Source organism: Budorcas taxicolor, chromosome 1, assembly GCF_023091745.1.
Source record: "Budorcas taxicolor isolate Tak-1 chromosome 1, Takin1.1, whole genome shotgun sequence".
NCBI lineage: Eukaryota > Metazoa > Chordata > Mammalia > Artiodactyla > Bovidae > Budorcas > Budorcas taxicolor.
Window position 1 is genome coordinate 215,690,343 of NC_068910.1, and position 27,496 is coordinate 215,717,838.

General features: G+C 41.9%; 1 protein-coding gene across 4 annotated transcripts in view; it reads left to right on the forward strand.

Moving 5' to 3' along the window:
• Positions 1-27,496, forward strand: part of PIK3R4 (phosphoinositide-3-kinase regulatory subunit 4) — a 328,716-nt gene that overhangs the window by 284,634 nt on the left and 16,586 nt on the right. For 3 of the 4 annotated variants that reach the window (XM_052646163.1, XM_052646153.1, XM_052646181.1), the window contains 7 exons: positions 1,429-1,574; positions 3,784-3,987; positions 8,794-8,995; positions 10,008-10,056; positions 10,928-11,111; positions 11,847-12,057; positions 17,865-18,030. In XM_052646163.1, the coding sequence (XP_052502123.1) occupies positions 1,429-1,574; positions 3,784-3,987; positions 8,794-8,995; positions 10,008-10,056; positions 10,928-11,111; positions 11,847-12,057; positions 17,865-18,030 (1,162 nt within the window). Of the gene's footprint in view, positions 1-1,428; positions 1,575-3,783; positions 3,988-8,793; positions 8,996-10,007; positions 10,057-10,923; positions 11,112-11,846; positions 12,058-17,864; positions 18,031-27,496 lie in introns of all 4 variants that reach the window. The other variant, XM_052646171.1, reaches the window with a different exon arrangement.

A 27,496-nucleotide genomic window follows, 5' to 3' on the forward strand; every position in this document is an offset into this window, starting at 1 on the left:
GGGTAGTGGGCCCTTGGTCACGTGCAGGATCTCCCGAATCCCCGGCACTGCTCTCACAGGATGAGGGGAGGGTGGACAAGAGCTGGGGGCGTGGGCCCGCCTCTGTCGGGCCTCGTGTTGCAAGGTGTGAGGGCTTTGCTGCCGTGGCGGGAGGTGGGGGGGCTGGAGTTGTGGGCGCTTCTGTGACTGGGGCGACGGGGTCCTGGCCCACTGCCGCTGCTGCCTGGTCACTGGAGGCTGTCGGTGCTGCTGCAGGGGAGGCCAGAGCCTCTGGGGCCGCGGCTCAGCTGCCATGGGCAGAGGGCAGACTGCAGTCTCCACTGTGTATTCCCTGGGCCCACCTTCCCTGTTTGCTCCAGTCCCCCCACCTCTAGGCGTCTAGGTAAGTGGGATTCTGCACCTAGTTGTGTTGGGCAGAGGCACCTTTGTTGAGTTTTCGGTGTTGTGCTGATTGTAAAGGGGAAAGACAAAGGGAGCGTCTCACTCCACCATACAATCCGCACTGTGGTGGCAGAAGTCTTAGTTCCCTGTTAGCCTGAATTTCCTATGACGTCAGTGTTTTTTAAATGATGATGCCTTCATATGCTCAGACTAATAGGTTTTTGCTTTTTATTGTTGTTTTGCTTTTAGAAGTTTGAATTTTATTCTAAATCCAGTTAGTTTAGCTGTTTGAGTTTTATCTTAAATCTTCAGTTAGTTGAAATCATTCATGTTAAGTGTCGTACAGAAAATAGTTAAAAGATCTGAAAAGATACTCACTTAATTTTGTGGTTTAATCTTCCATCTTAACTCTTTAACAGTGGGCAGCATATGTTTTCTGCCTTTCAGTCTCAATTCATATTGCCTTGTGAATGAATTCATGAGTATTCGTATTTGATACGATCAGATCTTTGCATGTAAATGAGTGTCAGTCAGGTGAGATCATTCCCTTCATCCAAGCCGCGACTTGGAGGAGAAACGCCTTCGCCGTTCCTTGCCCTGTGTGGTGGCTGTGCGTCCCTGGACCTCCGTCAGGTGGATGACGTGGGGTCACAGTCTGCCGTGTGCTGCTGGGACTCGAGTCTCTGTCCTGTGGCTTTTAAGTCAGTCTCGTGAGTGAGGATGTGTCCGCCATCGTCAGCCCTGACTGAAAACATAACAGTTTGAATCCCAAGGAAAGAGGGACCTGTTTTTGCCCCCTTACGGTATTGTTCATAGTTATGGGCGGGAATAGTATGACGTCAGAATGTTCGCCTGGCTCAGTTTATGTCCCAGGACAGTCAGAGGCAACCTGATAGTAACATTTGGTATAATCCCTGTATCAGTAGTGTTGTAAGGGAAACATTTGTTGATGTTAATAGTGGGAAGCTCTTTATGAACATGGTATCTTCATAGTGTGGATCTCTTTATGAACGTGGTTGAATCCATACCTTTTTTTTCCCCTCTTAGCCCCGTTTCTGTGTCATCCCAACCTATGGATACGCTATGGTGCTGTGGGATTTATCACCGTGGTAGCTCACCAAATAAGCACAGCTGATGTCTACTGCAAACTGATGCCTTACCTTGATCCATATATTACTCAACCAATAATACAGGTATGCATGTTCCAGCTTGGAATCAATCCTCCCTTCCAACTGTGCCCCTTTAAGAAAGAGGTTTGGAGAGTCCTGTTTTTATTTAAACTTTGAAAGATTTAAATTGGACTACAGACTTCTCCCATTTCTTTCAAAGTAGTTAATGTTAATGAACAAACGCTCTGGAAGGTGAGAGGAGTCCAGGGAGCCGCTATGCTGTCCAGCATGTTGAGTGTAACGCAGCGCTCAGTGGCTCACCCTTTCTCCTTTTGTGCAGTGTCTGAAGCATCTTCTGTTAAGGGAAGTGTAGCAGGAATATATATTGATGGACCTGCTTTTGTTGTAAGTGTATAGCTGATTTCAGCCTAAGTCCACATTGATAATAAATTGGAGTCAGGCTTTTTCCAAAATTGGTTTTTAGAGCACTCACTGGTTCTGGTTTCTTTTTTTCTTTTATTTTAATCTCAAGACAACTGACCCCTCTTGCTCCCCGCCCCTCCCCCACCCCTTCCCAAGCAGTGTAGCGCTTGTTGATAAACTTTGAGTCTTTGGTTTGTACAAGGCAATTATTTATCCAGCTTGTCAGTGTATATACCCTTCATTTTGCTGGACAGCCAGCTATCAAAATATTGATAAATATTTAAATTGAATGGACTTTTGAGAGGTGATTCTAGTTGCTAAAGCATCCTAAAATACTCATTTTGCTTTTGCAAGTTCGTATTCCTCCCTAGCTTTCTCCTACTTTTATAAGCCCAGTGTGCTTTCCCTGTGGTTGGGAAAACGACCTTGGATATCCTTTGCAAATAAGTGGCTGTGACTCCCTTCAGTCTTTACTTTTCATAATACATTAATCCAGTGTGGGGAATCATCTTTCTTCCCTAGAGTTTGTAAATTAAAATTTTCATCCTGAGAACAATTTATCTATCTGTGAAAGATGGATAATATTGCTAAAAATATGACCTCCTTTTTTCAAGTTTGTTAAGGCTTTCTTAGAAGCCAGGTCTAGAGATTGCTACTGCTTTGACTGCTAATTCTGTTTTGAGCCATAGAAGTTTGGCTCTTTGGAGAAGGCAGTGGTAGCCCATTTCAGTACTCTTGCCTGGAAAATCCCATGGACAGAGGAGCCTGGTAAGCCACAGTCCATGGGGTCACAAAGAGTCGGACACGACTGAGCGACTTCACTTCACTCACTTCTTACTTTATCACTGGAGAAGGAAATGGCCATTCACTGCAGTATGCTTGCCTGGAGAATCCCATGGACAGGGGAGCCTGGCGGGCCGTGGTCCATGGGGTTGCAGAGAGTCAGACACGACTGAAGGGACTGAACAAGCAAGCAAGTTTGGCTCTTGAAGTATTAATGAAAGAAGTGTTTCTGGGATTGAAAAATTGCATTCATTTGTAATAACTTTTAGTTGTGTTTCACTGAAATAAACCTGATATTTACATGGTTTGTTAGAAATCTGCACCATTCTCCTTGTTTCTCAGAAGTTGTTATTCGTGTTACTTTTTGCTTTTATCATTGTTGTATATTTTGAAAGGCCAGCTTTCGGAGTTGAGAGACTGCTTATCTATATGCTTCACAGTTCTTACTTTTCTGCAGTTTGGATTAGACAAAAGATAACCTTTGTAGGCTGGTTTTTATTGGCCAACTCACCAGGTAGTTAAATCTATCTATAAAATTCCTCTTGGTTACTGTTGAACACCTTTTATTATAAATGCATTGACAAGGAGAATATTCTTGGGGATGAAAAAAGAAGAGATTTTAAGAACTCTATGGAGAGAGTAATGTTTTTTAGAAGTGGTTGAAGCTATTGGGAAAACCTGCTGACTGAGGGTGGCCTTGTGGCTGTTGGTCATCTTCTCTGGATTAGTACCTTTTGGCTGTTAGAGCAAACTTCAGATACTTCGTAGATCTGGAAAGTCATCTGACATTTTGAGATCTAGAAAACTTGGGGTCTAAACTTTTCTAGTCTGGACATTGGTAGAATTCAAGTATGATAGACACAAATGTGTACTCAGAGGCTAACAATGAATGAAGAAATCCCTTCACTCTCTAAAGGTCACTGGTGTTCTTTTTTCTTCTAAGCAAAAGTTGCAGATGTGGTTATCTCCCGTTTTCTTGGAAAATGAACGCCTATGTTAACTTTACACAGGTTGTATGTATTGAATTTGAAAACAGCTGTACTGTATGTTATATCTTTGGCTAATTCTTTTTATTTTTCTAATATAGATTGAAAGGAAACTTGTTCTACTCAGTGTTTTAAAAGAGCCAGTAAGTCGTTCTATATTTGATTATGCTTTGAGGTCAAAAGATATCACTAGCTTGTTCAGACATCTTCACATGCGTCAGAAGAAGCGAAACGGGTCTCTTCCTGACTGCCCTCCACCTGAGGATCCTGCCATAGCACAGCTGCTGAAGAAGTTGCTCTCACAGGTAGTATCACTTTTCCGGAATCTTACATTTAAATGCCGATGTTATAAAAACATGGAGGCATACATCTAGTGTGTAAGCATATTTTTGATTAAGTTGTAGCATAGCAAATGAGTCAGTAAATCTGGTAGATAGGCATTTGCTTTGGGATCTAAGGCATACTGTGATGATGATAAGGCACCGGGTTGAGTTAAATAAGGAATCATGGGAGACCTAGTAAGTGTGCTTGTGGTTACTGGCTATGCAAATGAGGGAAAAAGTAGATACCACCTTAGATTTAAGTATATTCTTGATTGTATTTCATATTTCGTCAAAAATATAAAGAAGTTCAGTTAGAAAAAAAAATACAGAGCACAAATGCAATAAAGAAAACTCTTGGTTTAATTCAGCTCAAATTTAGAGTCTTCGCTGCATGCAAGCAGCTAAAATGCTGGGACTCATAATGTGTCTTAGATCGAATAAACCCGCAGCTTACTGCTGTATCTTGGAAATCTGTGGGTTTGAATCCTTGTTAACAAATCGCATTAGAAGTAGGAATCCTTGTTATTATGCTTGGCATTATTCACATCTAGACTCAGCATCCTGTTCTAGAGGGGACGTGTGGATCCTAGGGAAGATGAAGTAGGAGTGTAACTGGTTAGAAAGCAAGGGTATGGTTCCTGAAAAGACGTTCGTGGGCCTTAAAGTGAATGCTTGGGGTCACCATGAATGAGTGACTTTTAAGTCTGTGGGACATGATGGTTAAGAGCATGAGTATTGGTCACTGTCTTGTCTAAGAGAAACGAAGAGGAGAAAACACCTGCTGTGGAGAGAGAATCGGTCAGCTTTGGGAGATAAATCCTATCTCACATGGGTGCCTGTCACTGACTGTCTGGTGCTGTCTGATGCCCACATGTTGGTTTGGGTGATTGAACGCTGCAATAGGCTTCTGTGGGATGCTGGTTAATAACCACCTTGGTTCTTTGAGGTCTAAGTTCATCTGGAGAGTTGAGCTGCCTCTGAAAGTCCCTTGCAAACCAGTGGTTCTGTTTCCTGTGTTTGAGAGAACTTCAATTCGATATGACTTGAATTGCCAGAGAGCTTGTTTCTTGGAGTTTTCTTTTAACCTTGGCTTGTACATTAGATATATTCAATTGAGTATGGAATCACATTTTCTAGTTCTTTCTCCTGAGCAAGTAATTCTTATCCTTATGCAATAAAAACCACCCCAGTTTAGATGTTTCTTGGAGCGTGAATAGTGTGATTCTTTTGTATCCCTCTCTTCCTTGCAAATCCTGTATATTAAGTTGAAATCTTCTATACGGAAGTCTTCTCTTCCGTGTAAGTCGTTAGTTATTTTGTGGAGCCGCCTTAGCTCCTGACTGTTGCTTGTCCCCGTGCCGTGGGTGTCAGTTTCCCGCTGCCCCGGGTAAAGGGAGGGCGAGGGCAGGGGCGGCGTCCATAGCCCTTCTGCGTCCTGCTGCTCCTCTTCCCAGCCCCAGGGCCCTGCTGCTCCCCGGCGCCGGCCCGCACCCCTGGGGTCCCGATGGAAGCGCTGCACTCTCGCTGACTTGTGCTCCTGAGCCTCAGTGCTTGAGGTCCTCACTCATCTCCTTTCTGTGAGTGGAAACGGGGAACACGGAATCCCCTGTCGTATGCCGTTTCTGTGAATAATCTTAGGGGACTAGTCGCAGGTGGTCTCAGGAGACTCCTCAGGGGCAGGGATGCTCTGCTTCCAGGGCTAGGTGCTGCTGCTGGAAGGGACAGCAGGCTAGAGTCTCTGAGGCTCTCGGCTGCACAGCACAGCACCAGCTTCCCCGGTTTGTGAATACACAGTGAGTCTACTTTCTGTGTTGTGTGCCTGTCCTTGAAATAGGTTTGATGAGTAGATATTGACATCATTTTGTTAGATAAGGAAACTGAGGCTCAGTGAGGGTAGTTAAGCTCCCATGCACGCAGAGTTAGTGAATTACGTTTCAAAGCTAATGTTGGAACCTAAACCTGTCTTCACTCTACATGCCTCCCCCAACCCCAAGCCCACCCCCGCAAAGTGTCATCTTGCCTCTCAGAGTGCCCAGAGGATAAGGAACTAAAGCTGAGAGGCTTGCTGGGGTTTTATGTGGACTTAGGAAGAGGCCCCTGGGCAGCTCATCTCTTCCAGCCCTTTGCGAGTCTGTCTTTTTGGTCCCTGTGCTTCTGAGTTTGTTGGGATTCCTGGAAGAGGCCTGGAGCCAGAGGAGGCTTTGGAGGTGGGAACTGAGTCCTTGTCCTAATGTCAGGAATACAGAGGGGAGAAATTAGCCTCTGCGGAATTTACCCTCCTGCAGAATTCTCTTTTTTTTCTTTGCTTGGGGTTCTTCAGTGCTCTATTCTGTAGGACCACATGGGGACACTTGAGATACGGTGTGACTAACAGAGGCCTCTCCAGAGCAGCCTAGCGTTGCTTCCCTGATATATTCAGACTACCAGATAATAGACTTAAAGTAAGAGTTGGACTGTGAAGAAGGGTGAGCACCGAAGAATTGATGCTTTTGAACTGTGGTGTTGGAGAAGACTCTTGAGAGTCCCTTGAACTGCAAGGAGATCCAACCAGTCCATTCTGAAGGAGATCAGCCCTGGGCTTTCTTTCGAAGGAATGATGCTGAAGCTGAAGCTCCAGTACTTTGGCCATCTCACGTGAAGAGTTGACTCATTGGAAGAGACTCTGATGCTGGGAGGGATTGGGAGCAGGAGGAGAAGGGGACAACAGAGGATGAGATGGCTGGTTGGCATCACTGACTCAAATGATGTGAGTCTGAGTGAACTCCTGGAGTTGGTGATGGACAGGGAGGCCTGATGTGCTGCGATTCATGGGTTTGCAAAGAGTCGGACATGACTGAGCAACTGAACTGAGCTGATTGTCCTTATCAGGGTTTTTTCTTTGTTTTTTGATAATGCATTCCTAACATTTTTTTGATTGAGATATAGTTCAGAGACATTTAGTGTTTAAAAGCATACACATCAGTGGTTTTTAGTGTATTCACAAAGTTGTGAAATCATCACCACTGTCTAATTCTATAACATTTTCTATAATATGTGAAGTTGCTTAGTCGTGTCTGACTCTTTGGGACCACACGGACAGTATGTAGCCTGCCAATCTCCCCCGTCCCTGGGAATCTCCAGGCAAGAATACTGGAGTGGGTAGCCATTCCCTTCTCCAGGGAGTCTTCCTGACCCAGGGATCGAACACAGGTCTTCCGCATTGCAGGCTGACGGTTTACCGTCTGAGCCACCAGGGACTCCCCGGAACATTTCCATCAGCCTGCAGAGAGCGTCCTTTTCCATTAGCTGCTGCTGCTGCTAAGTCAATTCAGTCGTGTCTGACTCTGTGCGACCCCATGGACGGCAGCCCATCAGGTTCCCCCATCCCTGGGATTCTCCAGCAAGAACACCGTCACTCCCACTTTGCTGCTACCCCAGCAGCCGCTTAGTTGGCACGGTGTTTCTGGGAGTGTGCCTGTCTCGGACAGTTCGTATAGATGGGATCACACAGTATGTAACTTTTGTGACTGGCTGCTTTTACTCAGCAGAATCTGTTTAGAGCTCCATGGTTGGGGAGTCTCTCCACTCAGCCTTCTTTCTGGCCTTCCCTTGTGTGAACTGAAGCGGAGCTATCCTTTCCTGTGAGCTGAAACGTAGGCTAATAAGAGTAGAACTATTAACTGTGTCATTGTCTAAGCAGATTTTAGGAGAAATAAATAAATGAATTTCAGGTTAATATTGGAAAAAATTTGTCAAGGATGTTGTACAAGTATTATACTTTAATGTTATTTTATTTCACTATTTCTTAGTTTTTTGACTTTCTCGAGTTGATTTTCCTCTTGTGCCAGTGGATTGTGACTATTACTTTAAGCTCCAGTTTTAGAGGGATTTTAGATTGAGGCCTTAGGGAATTGCCATTTTATAATTTTTTCATTTGCATTATCAAAACATTCTACAGGAGTTTGTGGAAGTTGGAAAGTCAAGAAAATGCAGAACTGCTCCAAGTACCAGAATGTTTACTTTGTACTTCGAATTCATTATTTATATTAATTAGTATTCAATAGCTGTCATTTTGAAGTGGTTTGTCTTATGTGGATTAACTTACTGAAATTTTAAAATAGTCTTATAAGATGGGTGCTGGTAATTATCCTCATAGGTAAATAGAGGTCCAGAGACAGTGGGTGGCTTGCTCACGGCCATACAGATTGTAAGTAGTGCGGCTGGAATTTGAACCGAAGCGGCCTGACTCTAGTCTTCCTGTTAGCTGAAGAATGCAAGTGTGTTGCTTCCATTTGCCTGTCAGTCCATGAGGCGTGTGTTCAGAATGCTCAGAGTGCTTTGTGTATCACAGAGTGCCTTCACAGCAGTGTCCCACCACATGTTCCAGCACATCTAGGGACAAAGTCCCAGGACACACGCTTTCTTCGGCCTCATACTGTACTTGCAGAATTTTTGTTTAGATACTAAAGGTTTGTTTATTCAAAGTGATAGATTAAAGATCTACCAGGCACTGTATGAAGTTCTTTGGAGATTTCAAAGGCGAATTATATTTGAATGTTGCCTTTTAGAAAGAATGTGAAGATATAAATCATGATACCAAGTAGAAAATGCCCAATAGAGGGCGAGTGGAGATCAGAGTAATGTTGTTCTGTATTGATCATTTCTTTTTCTCTTGCCTTTGCTTGCTTCATTTTACTGTTCTGACTCTTAAATTTTAAAATGAGTGGTTTGACCCTCAGTTGTTAAGTCATTTTAAGGCCTCTTATGACTGCAAAATAACGTAGGACATATGGTTTTATTTGTTTTTAGGGAATGACAGAGGAAGAGGAAGACAAGCTTTTGGCTCTGAAAGACTTCATGATGAAATCTAACAAAGCAAAGGCCAATATAGTGGATCAGAGTCATCTCCATGACAGTAGTCAGAAAGGTGTAATTGATTTGGCAGCCTTAGGTATAACTGGGAGACAAGTTGATCTTGTTAAAACCAAACAGGAACCAGATGACAAGCGAGGTTAGTACATTTCTTTGTGTGCGTGTTAGCTTGTTATTATTAGTTGTTGCAAAAGTTTTTAGTAGTGGAACTAAGAAGTCACATTTCTCACATATAGAACTTTCAAATACAGTGAGTGAATGACTCCATTTATATTTAATAGCAAGAAGACTTGGGAGAGGAAAGGTGGTGAAGTGGACGTACAGTTAAGAAATAAGTAACTTTCCAAATTCGTGGATTTGTACGTGTGGAGTCAGAATTCAATCCAAAGTCTGACTCCAAAGCCTAGCTGCCTCTGTGGAAGTATATGATTGAAGGCAAGATTCTATTTTTTAATCCTTTAAGCACCAAGCCAAGGTCAATAGTCTATGTAGAATGAGGGTGAAGTTTCCTAGCTTGTTACTAGTGGGTAATGGCCAGTGAATTGAATAGTCTTGCCAAGGAGAGATGCATTCATGACTTGAAAATGAAAGTGTTAGTCGTACCGTGTGCCTGACTCTGTGATCCCATGGACTGTATGTAGCCCACCAGGCTCCTCTGTACATGGAATTTTCATGATTTTCAGTCTTGAGATTTAAACCTGTTGGCTCTTGTGCCATTGACATTGATTGTGTAAGGGTTTTAAAATCTCATGCATTCTTCCCTTGCACCTTTTTTGGAGATATGCTCACTTCCAAGTACATGCCTTTTAAAATGCTTATATTCCAGCATCGGGCTTTCTCTGTGGCTGGGTGGTAAAGAATCCACCTGCTATGCGGAGACACAGGTTTGATCCCTGGGTTGGGAAGATCCCCTGGAGAAGGAAATGGCAACCCACTTCAGTGTTCTTGCCTGAAAAATCCCATGGACAGAGGAGCCTGGTGAGCTACAGTCCATGTGGCTGCAAAGAGTCAGACATGATTTAGCAACCTAACAACAACATTCTAGTATCAGATTTTGAGGGCAGCTGATGAATTACTTTCAAAAAAGAGAAGACCTCTAACTGTTGAACTTGGAATAAACTATTTGCAACTTAACTATTAATGGTTTACAGCAGCGATGCCCAACCTTTTTGGCACCAGTGACCGACAATTTTTCCACAGGTGAGAGATGAGGTTGGTTTCTGTTTCACTGGCTATTCACCTTTTGCTATGCAGCCTGGTTCCTAACCGGCCACAACTTGGGGGTGGGGACCCCTGATTTATAGCCATAAAATGTAAAGCATTTATATAGTTGATCAGGAAAACCACAAGCTCCCGAAAGAAAAATAGTGAAGGATTTGAACATACAAGTGATAGAATAGAAATTCACATTTAAAAGGTAAACAATGAAATGAATGCAAATAGAAACGAGATGCCATTCTCTGCCTTTGTGACTAGTGAAGACTGATGATGCTTGTGTCAGCAAGCGGCAGGGAATGGGCATTCTCACTAAATTCACTATTTTTGAGCTTATAAATTGAACATATTATTAATATTATTATTATTTTTTTACTATCTGACTTATGTTTTCAGTTCTGGAAATTCCTCATAGAAACGCTGACAGACCTGTGAAGGAATATGCATAAGAATGCAGATGACTTTTCATTTCTTCTTTTCTTCTCCCCATGTAACTGACTCTGGATATAGAGAGGTCATATTTATCAGTGTAGTCAGGACATTTGAAAAAGTTATATTTTTGTTGGTTCTACAGGTAAAGTGGTTCCTTGAAATTGAGCCAGCCTTGGACAACTAGGCAGCAGTGAGGTCTAATTACTAACACTCCTGAAAGTGCATCTGTCCATCTGCCCTAGAGATGAAATGAGAACTAACATGTTTCTCTGTGAATATAAATAAATCGGCCCTCATGAAGAACAAATAGCTCATGAGTCCGTGCTGTCCCTCTTCCTCCACCCCACGCACGCAGAGAGTAATACAAGCACGGATTTGTCATAGAGGCTTCCTTCAGATTATTCTGATCTCTTTTCATAGCTAGAAAGCATGTGAAACAAGACTCAAATGTCAATGAAGAGTGGAAAAGCATGTTTGGCTCTCTGGAGCCACCGAGCATGCAGCAGGCCCTGCCTAAAGGGAGTGATCAGGAAGTGACACCGGCTGGGAAGCCGCCTCGTTCCGAGTCCTCCGCTGCTATCTGCGTCCCTTTGTCGACCTCTCCGCAGGTATTGTCATCCGGCAGTAGCGCGCTTTTTGTCTGTGGATCTCATTCTACTGTTTTGGATGTTGAAAGGCTGTGTACTGTGCTGGAAAAATCAGTACAGTGACTTGTCTTTTAGGAAGGACGTTTTCCTTTGCAAGAGAAGTTTATCTTCATAGTCAAAGGGAAGTCTAGTATTGAAAGCACCGAATAAGGTGATCTGAAACTGGGGTGAAGACGTCATTATGAACTAGGATTCTACTCCTAGGCTGCAGTGAAGCTTTAAAATCTTGTTTTATTCTTCATTTAATATAGCATAGTTATATCTGTAAGATAGCAAAAATACTTCTGGGAAGAAAAGTCCCAAGTTTACTCTGTGTGAGAAATGTCATGATTTGGATATATTTGAAGTAAGTTTTTTAATTTATGGTAATTCTTCCCTAAGCAATTATATTTTAATTGAATCAACTGATAAATTAAGATTCTCTTTCTTTTTTCAGTTAAATTAATGAGTATTTTTGTTTAATGTTTTTGCTAAACTGATAAATTTTTAAAATATGGAGATTTGGAATTAGTGGTTAAACTTTATTTTAATTAGATTTTCACTGAGAAAATATGTCCCTGTATTTAGATGGATTTAAAAATTGGTACATTAATAAGGACAAAAGTCTGGTGTCATGAATAGAGAGAACATGGGTACATTTTAATCATCAAACAGACTTTACTTATGACACAGATACTTATTCTTTTGGTTTTGCAGGTTCCAGAAGTGACAAATGTCCAAAATAGAAAACCAACAGTACAGGTTTTAAGTAGTACAATTTTACCGTCCACTTACCAGATCCGGATCACAACGTGTAAAACTGAGCTTCAGCAGCTCATACAGCAGAAACGGGAGCAGTGCAATGCCGAGAGGATAGCTAAGCAGATGATGGAAAACGCCGAGTGGGAGAGTAAACCCCCACCACCTGGTGCGTGTGCCATTGACGGGCGGTGGTATTCCAGCCCGGGTGCCTGGGCCTGGAATAAAGTAGAAGAAATTGGTGACAGTTACTGGCAGAGGAAGTGATCACAAAGCTGTCACTTCGAAAGCCCACGATCCCTAATGTTCTTCCCAGGTGGTCCAGGGGCTGAGACTCCGCGCTTGCAGTGCAGGGGAGCCAGGTTTGCTCCCTGGTCCTGGACTAGATCCTGCATACTGCACCTGAGACCCGGTGCAACCTAAGTATACATATATATACAAAAGAAAGCCCACAGGAAGAGCCGAGAAGTGAGAAATGCCAGCTCAGTGCCTGTGGAGTTCGGGTCTTCTCGGCTCTGGCAGTGCCTGTAGGCCTGTCATCTACTGTTCACACTTGCCGGTGGCCCATGTTCCCCATTTGTAGTGCTGGGTTTTACCTGCCTGTTTAGTGTCATGCCACTTTCTCACTAAATGTCAGACTTCCTCGAGTAAACTCTGGCATTCAACTTCTGAAGGGTTTAATAGCTATGAATTTCTTTAAAAAATAGGTAGAAACATTTGGAAAATAATGAGTGCTTTAAAAATAAACCAAAATCACCTATAACCAACCATCACTCAGCAATCATCAAGATTAAGATTTTTGGAAAAACACTTCTGTATTCTGATAAAATTTAAAGAAACTTAAGAGATATTTCAGATGGAAATTGTGGCTCAGCTGTGTTAACAGACATGCCCAGTGTTATGTGATGGAGCTCATCTCTGATATTGGATTGGCAGATTTTTAAAAACATTTTAAATGAGTTTCTGTAAAGATTTTAATGATAAAAATGTATCTTGAAAACTGAGATGAAATAGATGCTTATGGGTTCAGTTTAGTCACTCAGTCGTTTCCGACTCTTTGCGACGCCATGGACCACAGCACGCCAGGCCTCCCTGTCCATCACCTACTCCCGGAGCTTGCTCAAACTCATGTCCATTGAGTTGGTGATGCCATCCAACCATCTCATCCTCTGTCATCCCCTTCTCCTCCTGCCTTCAATCTTTCCCAGCATCAGGGTCTTTTCAAATGAGTTAGTTCTTTGCATCAGGTGGCCAAAGTATTGGGTAGCGATTGAAAAACCACATGAGTTCCCACAGACTTCCATTGTGAGTGCAGGAAAAATGCCAGTTGGAGACCAATGATTTAAAGATTTCAGAAATCTTAATGAGTGGTCTTTTTAGTCACATAATTTTTTTTTTCCTTTTAAGAAAATGAATACCCTGGAATGTTTGCTTCTATAATACAGTTCAATATGGTTTATCAGTCCGGCTTTAAAAACAAACACTGTCGATCACACACTGTCTATTTTACTTTCGAATCTGTCTTTGTAAGTGGCATTTTATACTTAAGTGAAGGTATACATTTTATTCAGTAATCCTAGAAAAGGTATCAGATTTTGTGGTTCATGAAATGTGCCATGACTGTTGGACTTTTGATTTTTTTTCTTTCCACACTTGAGTGGTTTTGTGAAATAGATTTTCTCTTGGGGGAAATGTTCAACCTAGCCTGCTCTATTATCTAGACTTCATGGCAGAGTGGTTTTGAGTATTCTCAAATCCAGCATATCCTCCCTGGAAATCACATTTAGCTGTTCTTTCCACACATGTGAGCTAGAGACGCAGGGGGAATGGTATTTTTCTGTTGAATGTGACAGGTTTGGCAATGGTCTTGGTTTCAGGTTTGTTTCTTGGTAAAAGAAATGAGTTGATTTTAAGATGACGTTGTTACTCAGCAGGCATAGATCCTTCAGTATAGCTTTTTAAAAAAATTATTTATTTTTAACTGGAGGATGTTTAGTTTACATTACTATATTGACTTCTGGGTGCAGAAAGAATTAACACTGAAATATGAACTCCCCAGGTTGGTAGGTACCCAATATGCTACTGGAGAAGAGTGGAGAAATAACTCCAGAAGGAATTAAGAGGCTAAGCCAAAGCGGAAACAGCTCCCAGTTGTGGATATGACTGGTGGTGAAACTAAAGTCTGGTGCTATAAAGAACAACATTGCATAGGAAGCTGGAATGTTAGGTCCATGAATCAGGGTAAATTGGAAGTGGTCAAACAGGAGATGGCAAGAGTGGACATCGATATTCTAGGAATCAGTGAACTAAGATGGACTGGAATGGGTGAATTTAACTCAGATAACCTTTATATCTACTACTGTGAGCAAGAATCCCTTAGAAGAAATGGAGTGGCCATCATGGTCAACAGAAGAATCCTAAATGCAGTACTTGGATGCAATCTCAAAAACGACAGAATGGTCTCTATTTGTTTTCCACAGCAAACCATTCAATATCATGATAATCCAAGTCTGGGAAAAAAAAAAAATTCAGGTCTGCCCCCAACACTAACGCCAAAGAAGCTGAGGTTCAATGGTTCTATGAAGATCTACAAGACCTTCTAGAACTCACACCCCCAAAAGATGTCCTTTTTATTATAGGGGACTGAAATGCAAAAGTAGGAAGTCAACAGATACCTGGAGTAACAGGCAGTTTTGGCCTTGGAGTACAAAATGAAGCAGGGCAAAGACTTAACAGTTTTGCCAAGAGAACGCCTTGGTCATAGCAAACAGCCACTTGCAACAACACAAGAGCTGACTCTGCACACGGAAATCACCAGATGGTCAATACCAAAACCAGATTGATTCTGTTCTTCACAGTTGATGATGGAGAAGCTGTGTACAGTCAACAGAAATGACCAGGAGCTGACCGTGGCTCAGATCATGAACTCCTTAATTGCCAAATTCGACTTCAATTGAATAAAATAGGGAAAACCCTAGGGCATTCAGGAATGACCTAAATCAAACCCCTTATGGTTATACAGTGGAAGTGACCAACTGATTCAAGGGATTAGATCTGATAGACAGAGTGCCTGAAGAACTGTGAACAGAGGTTTGTGACATTGTACAGGAGGCAGTGAAGAAAACTATCCCCAAGAAAAAGAAAGGCAAAAAACCAAAATGTCTGTCTGGGGAGGCCTTACAAATAGCTGAGAAACAAAGAGAAGCAAAAGGCAAAGGAGCAAAGGAAAGGTATGTCCACCTAAATGCAGAGTTCCAGCAAATAGCACGGAAAGATAGGAAAGCCTTCCTCAGTGATCAATGCAAAGAAATACAGGAAAACCATAGACTGGGAAAGATGAGAGATCTCTTCAAGAAATTTAGAGATACCAAGGGAACATTTCATGCAAAGGTGGGCAGATATAAGGACTGAAACAGTATGAACCTAGCGGAAGCAGAAGATATTAAGAGGTGGCAAGAATACACAGAAGAACTATACAGAAAAGATCTTAATGACCCAGATGACCACGATGGTGTGATCACTCACCTAGAGCCAGAGATTTTGGAATGTGAAGTCAAGTGGGCCTTAGGAAGCATCACTATGAACAAAGCTAACAGAGATGGTGGAATTCCAGGTGAGATGTTTCAGATCCTGAAAGATGATGCTGTAAAAGTGCTGCACTCAATGTGCCAGCAAGTTTGGAAAACTCAGCAGTGGCCACAGGACTGGAAAAGGTCAGTTTTCATTCCAATCCCAAAGAAAAGCGTTGCCAAAGAATGCTCAAACTACTGCGCAATTGCACTCATCTCACATACTTTGAGGAAAGTAATGCTCAAAATTCTCCAAGCTAGGCTTCAACAGTATGTGAACTGAGAACTTCCAGATGTTCAAATTTGCTTTAGAAAAGGCAGAGGAACCAGAGGTCATATTACCAACATCCGTTGGATCATCGAAAAAGCAAGAGTTCCAGAAAAACATCTACTTTTGCTTCATTGACTATGCTAAAGCCTTTGACTATGTGGATCACAACAAACTGGAAAATTCTTAAAGAGATTGGAATACCAGATGACTTTACCTGCCTTCTGAGAAATCTGTGTGCAGGTCAAGGAGTAATAGTTAGAACCAGATGTGGAACAACAGACCAGTTCCAAATAGGGAAAGGAATATGTTAAGCCTGTATATTGTCACCCTGCCTATTTAGCTTATATGCAGAGTACATCATACGAAATGCCAGACTGGATGAAGCAGAAGCTGAAATCACAGTTGCCAGGAGAAATATCAATAACCTCAGACAAGCAGATGATACCACTGTTATGGCAGAAAGCAAAGAGAAACCAAAGAGCTGCTTGATGTAGGTGAAAGAGGTGAGTGGAGAGCTGTCTTAAAACTCAGCATTCAGAAAACTAAGATCATGGCATCCGGTCCCATCACTCCATGGCAAACAGATGGGGAAACAATAACATACTTTTCTTGGGTTCCAAAATCACTGCAGATGGTGACTGCAGCCATGAAATTAAAAGATGCTTGCTACTTAAAAGAAAAGCTATGCTAAATGCAGATAGTGTATTAAAAAGTAGGGATATTACCTTGCCAACAGAGGTCCATCTAGTAAAGCTTTGGTTTTTCCAGTGGTCATGTATGGATGTCAGAGTGGGACCATAAAGAAGGCTGAGCGCTGAAAAATTGATGCTTTTGAGCTGTGGTGTTGGAGAAGACTCTTGAGAGTCCCTTGGACTGCAAGGAGATCCAACCAGTCCATCCTAAAGGAGTCCAATCCTGAATATTTATTGGAAGAACTGATGCTGATGCTAAAGCTGAAACTCCAATACTTTGGCCACCTGATGCAAAGAGCTGACTCATTAGAAAAGACCTTGATGCTGGGAAAGATTGAAGGCAGGAGGAGAAGGGGACAACAGAGGATGAGATGGTTGGATGACATTACTGACTTGATGGACGTGAGTTTTTGCAAGCTCTGGGAGATGGTGATAGACAAGGGAGGCCTGGCGTGCTGCAGTCCATGATGTCACAGAGTTGAACATGATTGAGCACATGAACAATATGTGTATGTCCTGTCTCTTCTGAACCTCCCTCCCACCTTCCACCCCATCCCACCCTCTAGGTTTTTTAAAAAAATTGATTAATATTAAATATTATTAAATGTTATGCCTAAATATAAAGGGTTTTTTAAAAATCAAACATTGAAGATTGTTATATGCAAAGACCTATGCTGGATATTGTGAATGATACAGGATGGATAAAACATAGTCTCTGGCCTCAGGGACTTTTGTTATTTATTAGAGGACATTAATTACTCATGAAAAGAATATATATAAACAGAGTGTATAGATGTCATAAGGTACTAGAAAGTCCTTGAATATTCTGAGCCTAATTTATAATCCTGTTTATACCAATCTTTGATGTCATAGAATATATGATTGCAGGTAGAGAAGAAGTCCACATTTGGGTTTAACTGTGGACCTGGGGCAGTGTTAGACTCTTTATGTCTCATTTACCCATACAGTCATTGTGTGGGTTGAGTAATGTCCCCCTCATTTTACGTTTGTGGAAATTGAAACCCACAGAGTTTAAATAAGTACCCCAAGGTCACACTGTGGTGTGGTAGATCTGGGTCTTCGAGGCTTTTGAAGTGGGCTCTCTCCCTAGTGCCCCATTTCTCTACATCAAGGTAATCATTACCTCTTGCTGTTGAGCAAGTAGTCAGGGTTTTTCCTGGTAGCAGGGGACTAGTGTGCCCTCACAGATGCTGGAGAAGGCCCTAGGGCAGTCTTTCTAAGGCTATTTGAAAGGGTATCTTCCTCCATAGGTGATAGTATCTGATGTGGTCCAGTAGGCCATTCAGTATTGACTAGCTGTTGGGACCCTTTGTTCAGTTCTTACGAACTGTTCTCCTGTTGGCTGTTGATGCTTGTAGCTGGGCGTAAAAGGAAGATTGTATTTGTAAACTGAAACTTAAGACACACTCTTGGTTTTCCTCAGGGTGGCGGCCTAAGGGGCTACTCGTGGCACATCTTCACGAACATAAGTCTGCTGTGAATCGGATTAGAGTCTCTGATGAACATTCACTGTTTGCCACCTGTTCAAACGATGGCACAGTGAAAATCTGGAACAGTCAGAAGATGGAGGGGAAGACCACCACCACCAGGTAACCTGCACCTCAGCGGAGCGTCCACCCACCCACCCAGTCACTGTATTCACTGAGTGCTCACTCTGTGACGGGTACTGTTTTAGGTACCAGGAAAACAGTAGTGGTAAATAGACACAAATACATGTTCTGGGAGACTTTATGTCAGTGGGAGGTGACAGACAATAAACTGTGTAAGTAAACAGGCTGTATTTTTGGATGGTAAGAAATGTTATGGGAAAAAATGATAGCAAAAAGGAGGGATGGAGGGTGAGTAGGTGAGGTAGACTCGAGTTTAAAGAAATTGGCTAGAGACTTCTTCACGGAGAAGGTATCAGTTAAGGAAGCCCCTGACAAAGATGAGAGAAAATGCCACATGGATATGCTAGGAAAGAGCCTTCGCGGCAGAGGAAACATGGGCCTCAGAGGTCCTGAGACAGAAGAATGTTTGGCATGTTCGCGGATGAACAGGAAGGTCTGTGTGAGGGAGAAGGAAGTCAGAGGGCCCGAGTTCACAGGGCCTTGCAGGCTGTCATGAGGGGCTTAGACTCTGAGTGAGGTGTGGGGGCCTTTGGACGGTCCTGCGTGGTGGAGAGACATGATCTGAGTCAAACTTCAACAGAATTACTCTGGCTCTTGTGTTGAGAATAGACTGAGGAGGTGCAGGGTAGAAGGATTAGGAGGCTTTTTCTGTAACTGAGCGAGATGGGGGACGTAGTGGGAAATGATCAGATTCTGGGTATGTTTTAATGCTGGAGTCAACAAGATTTGCTGAATGGTTTAGATGGAGTGTGAGCAACAGAGAAAGTAGGAAATGATAAGAGTGCCCAGTCGAGAGACGTAATTATTAACTTGAAATCTTGAAGACTTCAAATATGCATGATGAGGTTGTGATAAGTGGGGGAGTATTTTAGATTTGTACAACTTTATAGTTGTGTCCCTACTTGATATTCATGTTTATTGTGTGCCTAATTTGGTCTGGATCCGAAAAGAAAGCTATTAGAAATCAAAATTGAATCTATGTACATGAAAAGATGTGGGGAACCTTTGGTGCTTTTCTCATTATCAGTTCATTGACCATGCTCTGTCAGTTTAAGTCGTGTCCAACTCTTTGCAACCCCACGGACTGCACCACACCAGGCTCTTTTGTCCCCACTCTTCTGGAGTTTGCTCAAGTTTATGACCATTGAGTACAGACTGCACCACACCAGGCTCTTCTGTCCCCATTCTCCTGGAGTTTGCTCAAGTTTATGACCATTGAGTCATTGATGTCTAATCATTGACCACTGACCATTTGACCAGTAACCACAAAATGGTCAACAAAATATCTTTGATAAACTAAAATAATTAATAAGTTTACTCCTTACCCACCTGATATGATTTTGTTCTGTTAATTTTTTTTAAAGAGCTCTAATTTTTGCAGCACACTTAGTTATTTTTCATGTTCATTCACTCTTGGCACTGTGTTGGTCAGAACATAAATTGAGAACCAGTAAAAGAATCTTGGCTCCATGAGGCAATTTTTTTTTCAATATTTAAATGAAATTTTCAAACCTTGCAAGAGGTTTTCCAGTGAACACACATGCTTGCGGCAAGACTCTAAATAGTTAATAATTTTACTTTATTTGGTGTGTCGTATAATTATCCATCTTCCTATCAATTCATCGTTTAAAAATGTATTTCAGAGTGAGTCACAGATACCAGAACATTTCTCCTAAAAATTTCAGCATATATATTGCTAATATTTGTTTATAGTTCTCCTTTTCTTCTTGGGCATAAAGTTTGTATGCCGTGAAGCACACAGATCTTAACCATTTTAAAAGATCCAGCAAATACACGTACTTGTGCAACTTAAAAACCACTCTCAAGATACAGAACATAACTAGAATGTTCCGTCATGTTCCTTTGCATAAAATGCCTGCCTCCTCCCTGCCTACAGCCATTCTTTTGATTTCCCACCACCATTATTAGCATTTTGATTAATGTTTTAACAACCTCCTCTGATAACTATTTTCCAAATGGTTCTTTGTTATTATCATCATTAGTTGTATTCATTATTGCTATTATTAGAAGGATAAGTTTAATTGATTGGAGTAAACCTCTCAAGTAAAAACTTGGAATCATCCATTAGCTTTGCAAAAACCTCTCTTGTTAATTCCAGATGATTTTTTATCACAGAGCCATGCCTTTGTCCCAGTGTCATATTTTAGGCAGTGGTCTACCAGAAAATGTGGCAGTTCAGCTGACAGTAACTGTAGTCTTTGGAACGTTTGTATGATGTTTAGGAGAATGGGTGTCCCCTGGACACAGCTGCTCTCTTGTCTGTAAGAGCAGACTGTAGGCCTTAGCTTGGAGAGGCTTCATTCCAGGTGCAGGGAGAGAAAGAGGGTGAGGGAATAGGGAGTGTTGCCCTCATCACATGCCTTTGTGAGCTGATGGAGGAGAAGGAGGTCTTCGTAGTGGTGCTGTGTTTTCTTAGGCAATCTCACTAGTACATTCTGAGTGCCTGGGCATTCCCCCCATGCAGTGTGTTGGCTGACCACCCCGTTGCAGCTCTTACTTTCTCCTTGAATTGCATCGGTGATTTAGGCCATCTGGATCTTAGCTCTGGCGTTTGCTTCTTTCTTATTTCAGTTAAACTTTTAGTTTTTCCCTTGGGGACTAATTCTTGAAAAATTGCTGTGTTTTTTTTTTTTAACTTTTACATAGATTTTAAAAATTTAATCCTTTGTAGTATTCTAAACTGTATTTTCCATATATGCTGTTTGTGCTCCCCCATTTTTGGCTCATTTAGCTTCTCGATTTTAGGAAACACTGATGTATTTGGTACTTGCCAAATTTGATGGTAAAACATCTAAGTAGAGTGTTATTCCAGTGAAGAGTTGTGCAAGAAAGTTATCAGTGTTAGGATTACATAGTTTAGAGTCCAAGATAGTATTAGAAGTTGAAGTTTTTGAGTGATATGGCTGCCCTGAAGTAAAGGGTTAACCTGAGGCCTGAACTTCACAAAACTGAATTTTGGGGACAGGACTAGAGCAGTCAGAAAAGAAGAGAGAAGAAACCATTTAAGTTACGTCATACTGCAACACAAGAGAGCATTTAAGAAAGAGATTTATCAGCAGCTCTAACATTTTTATTGATTTTTAATCACAGGATAAGTGCTTTACAGTATTGTTTTCATTTCTGCCAAACATCCACATGAATCAGCCATAGGTACATATATGGCTCCCTCTTGAATCTCCCTCTCACCCCTCACCCCATCCCACTCCTATAGGTTGTCACAGAGCCCCAGTCTGGGACTCGCAGAATCCCCATCAGACAGCAGACTCCCGCTGGCTCTCTGTTTACACATGGTCGTGCATGTGTTTCAATGTTACTCTCTCTATTCGTCCTGCCCACCCCTCCCCCGCTGTGTCCACACGTCTCTAATCTCCATCTCCACTGCTGCCGTGCACATAGGCTCATCAGTACATCTCTCCAGATTCCAGATATGTGTCAGTATATGATACTTGGTTTTCTTTCTTACGTATTACTTCACTCTGAATAATAGGCTCTGTGTTCATCCACCTCATTAGAACTGACTCAAATGGGTTCCTTTTTATGGCTGAGTGATATTCCATTGAGTATATATATACCAAAGCTAGCTTTATCCATTCATCTGTTGGTAGACATCTAGGTTGCTTCCATGTCCCAGCTGTTGTACATAGTGCTGCAGTGAACATTCGGGTACACGTGTCTTTTTCATTTATGGTTTTCTCAGGGTATATGTCCAGTAGTTGGCTTGTCGGGTCCTACAGTAGTTTTATTCCTGGTATTTTAAGGAATCTCCATATTGTTCTCCATAGTGGCTGTATCAGTTTACATTCCCACCAACAAAGCAAGAGGGCCCCTTTCCTCCACACCCTTTCCAGCATTTACTGTTTGTAGATTTTTTAATGATGGCCATTGTGACCCATGTGAAGTGGTATCTCACTGTAGTTTTGATTTGCATTTCTCTAATAATGAGCAGTGTTGATCATCTTTTTATGTGTTTATTGGCCATCTGTTTGTCTTCTTTGGAAAAACGTTTGTTTAGGTCTTTTCCCCACTTTTTGATTGGGTTGTTTGTTTTTATAGTATTGAGTTGCATGCTGCTGCTGCTGCTAAGTCGCTTCAGTCGTGTCCGACTCTGTGCGACCCCATAGACGGCAGCCCACCATGCTCCCCCGTCCCTGGGATTCTCCAGGCAAGAACACTGGAGTGGGTTGCCATTTCCTTTTCCAGTGCATGAAAGTGAAAAGTGAAAGGGAAGTCGCTCAGTCCTGTTGGATTCTTAGCGACCCCATGGACTGCAGCCCACCAGGCTCCTCCATCCATGGGATTTTCCAACCAGGAGTACTGGAGTGGGGCGCCATTGCCTTCTCCATGAGTGGCTTGTATATTTTGGAAATTAATCCTTTGTTGTTTCATTTGCTTATTGTTTTCTCCCATTCTAAGGGTTGTCTTTTCTTGCTTTCTTTTTAATTTTTAACTATAAAAAACTGGGAGCAAACTAAAGATTCAGCAGTAGGAATGAAACTGGATAAATAAGTGATTATTGTGGAAATAAAGTGATTGCTGTAGAAATACATTTTTTTGATATAGAATATATTGATACAGCATGTGAAAATACAGGTTTGAGGAGTCGGTTTAAGAACTTATGTAGGATTTCTGTTTTTAGAATGACAGAATATGAATTTTCAAAAATCTTTTCCTCCTTAAAAACAATGAGAACGCTGGCAAAAACTGTCAAAATCAACTTTTTCAGAATTCTAGAAATTCAAGTCCTTCATCAATCTGAAAATTGTTGTTTGAGAATAACGGCTGACTCTCAGAACAGCGAGCCATGTATGTGAGCCCTGATTTCATCCCCCACTACTTCCATGCTGTACAGTGGCTTGGAAAACTCACAGTCCCACAACTACAGTAACCATGAAAAGCAACAGCTTAGTAGCCAGGGACGGGGGAGCCTGGTGGGCTGCCGTCTATGGGGTCGCACAGAGTCAGACACGACTGAAGCGACTTAGCAGCTTAGCAGCAGCAGTAGCCACTGGAGGGGTCATAATGGCTTTGGAACTCCTCCAAAGCCCCGTTTCCAGAGAATTATCACTGTTTGACCAGCTTGCTGTAAACCTCCATGATCAGGTCCTGTCCTGACTTTATTTGACCTGTTACTTTGTTCTTTGAGGAAAAACTATCCATGGAACATTTGTTGCAATTATTTGGGATTTGTTTAACATTGCATCTGCCTGAGGTGGCAGTCCCAGTTGTATGTAGCTAAGAAGAGGCTGACGAGAAACTTTAAAGCAAGTGTGCGGTATCAGTAGGGGCTTTTGAAGTTTGGATGTATGCATGGGTATCTGTAAGACCGCATGCACTTGCAGGGTTGTGTGTAAGCCCAAGGAAACTCCGGAGGCTGCAGGTTCTCACCTGTGGCCGACCTTGAGCCTCTGTGTGAGCAGGAGATGAAGGAGGAGGCCGAGCTGTAAACTGCTTTGTTGAAGGTGTGCCACAGCTAGCACAGAGAGCCTCACAAAGGCTGGACCCGCATCAGTTCATGAGATGCAAGGGAATGTCGTTGTTGTTTAGTCAGTAAGTCGTGTCTGACTTTTGCAACCCCATGGACTGTAGCCCACCAGGCTCCTCTGTCCATGGAATTTCCCAAGCAAGAATATTGGAGTGGGTTGCCATTTCCTTCTCCAGGGCATCTTCCCAACCCAGAGACCAAACCCATTTCTCCTGCATTGGCAGGCGGATTCTTTAATGACCCCAGGAAATGTCATTAGTGGATAACTAATTTAACTAAAGAGAGAGTTCAGTGGCCGCACATGAGAAATAAAGACTTTGTAGAACTGGTCTCTAGGCAAGTCACTATAAGCAAATAAGCAGTGACATTGCTGTCTTATTTCTGAAGTCAATACATACCAGTTAAAATGTCTAGTTTTGGACAAAAGTTAAAAGTCAGGCAAAGAAATAGGGAAATATGTCCTACATACAGGAAGAAATGCAGGCAGTAGAAACAGGACCTCACTAATCACAGAAATTGGACTTTCTAGACAGTGACTTTAAATTAGTGATTAAAAATATGTTCAAAGAATTAGAAGAAATCCTGTCTGAAGGATTAAAAGGAAATTATGAGAAAAATGTCTCAACAGATAGACAATGGCAATAAAGGGATAGAAATGACAAACAGAAATCCTGGCATTCAGAAGTATAATAACAGAAATGAAGAGTTCCGGGCTGAACAGCGGACTTCAGCTGGCGAGAGAAAAAACCAGGGTCTTGAAAATAGATCAGTTGACATCCATTCAGAGGTATGAAAACTAAAAGAGAATAAAGAACACCGAACAGAGCCTCCGAGGCCTGTGGACCGCCGTCAGGGGCACCAGCATACACATGATAGTCCCGGAAGGTGAGGAGAGAGAAAGGAGCAGGAAGATGCTGGAAGAAGTGCGGGTTGAACCACCCCCGCCCTAGATTTGGTGAGAAACATTAAGCTGCACACTTGAGGAGCTCAGCTAACTCCAAACAGGACAGGGGTCAAAGAGAGCCATGCGAGAGACACGATAAGCAAATTGTTGACAGAAAATCTTGAAGCAAAAGAGAAAGGAGACTCATCTTGTACAAGGACCTTCAGTAAGGTTAATAGCTGACATTTAATCAGAAATGCTGGAGCCTGGAAGTCACTGAGGTGATATATTCAGAGTCTTAGAAGAAAAAGACTGATGGTCAGTAATTCTATATCCAGCAGAATTGTCTTTCAGAAACAAAGGAGAAATTAAGATATTCCAAGGTAAATAAAAACAGGGAATTTATTGCCAGCAGATTTTCCCTGAAGGAAATACTGAAAGGAGTCTATCGTGCCAACAGGAAAGGACGTGAGACTAACTTGAACCACATGAGGAAATAAAGAGCACTGAGTAAAGGTATCAGTAGATACAGGAGTGAACATAAGATGGCACAGGTTAAGCTTTTTTCTGTAACTCTTTTTTACCGGCTATCTCCTTTAAAAGAAGACTATGTAAAGAAATAATTATAAACCTGCGTTGACAGGCTTATAATGCATAAAGGTGTAATTTGCATGACTATAATAGTACAGACGAGAGAGGAGGGAGCAGATATATTGGAGCAAAATTGGTGCTCATCTGATTGTTTTTAGATGTTGATTGTATTTTCCAGGGAAACCACTAAAAGAAACCCTTAAAAACATTTAGTAAAACTCAAAAATGTGTAATAAAGGAAATTAGGGATTAAAATTATGTACTAGAAAATATGTTTATAACACAAGGCAGCAGTGGTGGACTAGAACAACAACCCCCCCAAAAAAAGCCCATGTAAGACATAGAGGAAACGAACAAGCAAAATGTCAAACGTCAGCCCTACCTTATCGCTAACCCCATTAAATGTAGTCAGAAAGCAGAATTGGCAGGAAGTAAGACAAAATATGATATGACTGTTGCCCACGAGAGGTAATAGTTTAAATTCAAGAGATGCAGTGTGAGAGTAAAGGGGCTGAAAATGGTACACCATGCAGACAGTTTCTAAAGGAGCTGGAGTGGCTAAGCTTACCTCAGACAACATTTTAACACAAAAATCAATTCTAGAGATAGACAAGGATACTTTATAATGATAACAGGGTCAGCCCATGGGGAAAACATAGCAATTACAAGCAGGCTGCTAACAGCAGAGCCCCTGCATGGAGGAAGAATGGACAACATTGGAGGGGAAGACAGTTCAGCAGTAATAGTTGGAGACCTTAATGCTCTTCCTGTAATAAGAGTTGAGCACACTGCAGACCTACCAGGTCCAGCATCTATAGAACACTCTACCCGACTGCAGCAGATTATCCAGGACAGACACCAAGCTTCAGTAAGTGTAAAGGCACTAAGCTGCACCAACACACATGTTCTTTAACTGCGGTGAAATGAAACTAGATTTGGGGGATTCACAGGTTTGTAGAGGTTAAGCAGTGCATGCAAAATGACCAGTGGTTCAAAGAGAAATTAGAGAAATACTTTAAGATGATTGAAAATGAAGACACAACAAACCAAAACTTAAGGGTGCAGTTAAAGGAGTATTCAAGGAGAAGTTCATAGCTGCATGCAGCTGTATTTAAAAAGAAGAAAAATCATGAATCAGTAACTTAGCTTTAACCTTAAATCTAGAAAAAGAAGAGCAAAGTAAACCCAAATCAAGTAGAAGGAAGGAAATCATAAAAGACCAAAGAAGAAACGCATGAAATAGGGAATAGAAAGTAAAGGAGAAAAACCAGCAAAAGCAGAAGTTGGTTCTTTGGGAAGGTCAGAATTGGCAAACCTTTTCTACAATAACCAGTTTAAAAAGGGAGAATTACTAAAGTTAAAACTAGGAAGGAGAGAGGGGATGTTACTGCTGAGTACATCACTACGGAGCACAGAGGAATACTATGAACAGTTGTATGCTGACAAATGAAATAACCTAGATGAAATGGACAGATCAGATTCCTAGAGAGATACAACCTATCAGAGGTAATCAAGAAGAAATAGAAAACCTGAATATTCAGACCTATAACAGTAAGATTAAATTAGTAATTAAAAGAAGAACTTCCCACAAAGAAGAGCCCAGGCTGAGATGGGTTCATTGTGAATGCTACCAAATACTTAATGAATTAACGCCCATCCTTCAAAACCTTTTTCAAAAAAATAGATGAGGAAACATTTCCTGACTCATTCTGTAAGGGCAGTGTTACCCTGATACTACAACCAGGCAAAATACATCACCAGCAAACAGCAGACCAAGACGCATAGGTAATATGAGCATTAAAATCCTCAACAAAATACTAGTAAACTGAATTCAGCATGTTAAAAAGGCTAATATACCATGACCAAGTACAGTTTATCCCAAGATTGCAAACCCTTTTCAACATTTGAAACAATCAGTCAGTGAATATATCACATTAATAGAATAAAGGATGAAGACCACAGATGATCTCAAAAGATTCTTAGAAAGAATTTGATAAAATCTAGACAGCAAAATGGATGTCTGAGAGGCCTTACAAATAGCTGTGAAAAGAAGAGAAAAGTGAAAAGGAAGTCACTCAGTCGTGTCCGACTCTTTGCAACCCCATGGATGGTAGCCTGCCAGGCTCTGCGGTCCATGGGATTTTCCAGGCAAGAATACTGGCGTGGGCTGCCATTCCCTTCTCCAGGGTATCTTCCCAACCCAGGGATCAAACCCGGGTCTCCTGCATTGCAGACAGAGACTTTACTGTCTGGGCCACGAAAAGCAAAGGAGAAAAGGAAAGATACAAGCATGTGAGTGCAGAGTTCCAAAGAATAGCAAGGAGAGATAAGAAAGCCTTCCTCAGCAATCATTGCAAAGGAATAGAGGGAAACAACAGAATGGGAAAGACCAGAGATTTCTTCAAGAAAATTAGAGATTCCAAGGGAACATTTCATGCAAAGATGGGCTCAATAAAGGACAGAAATGG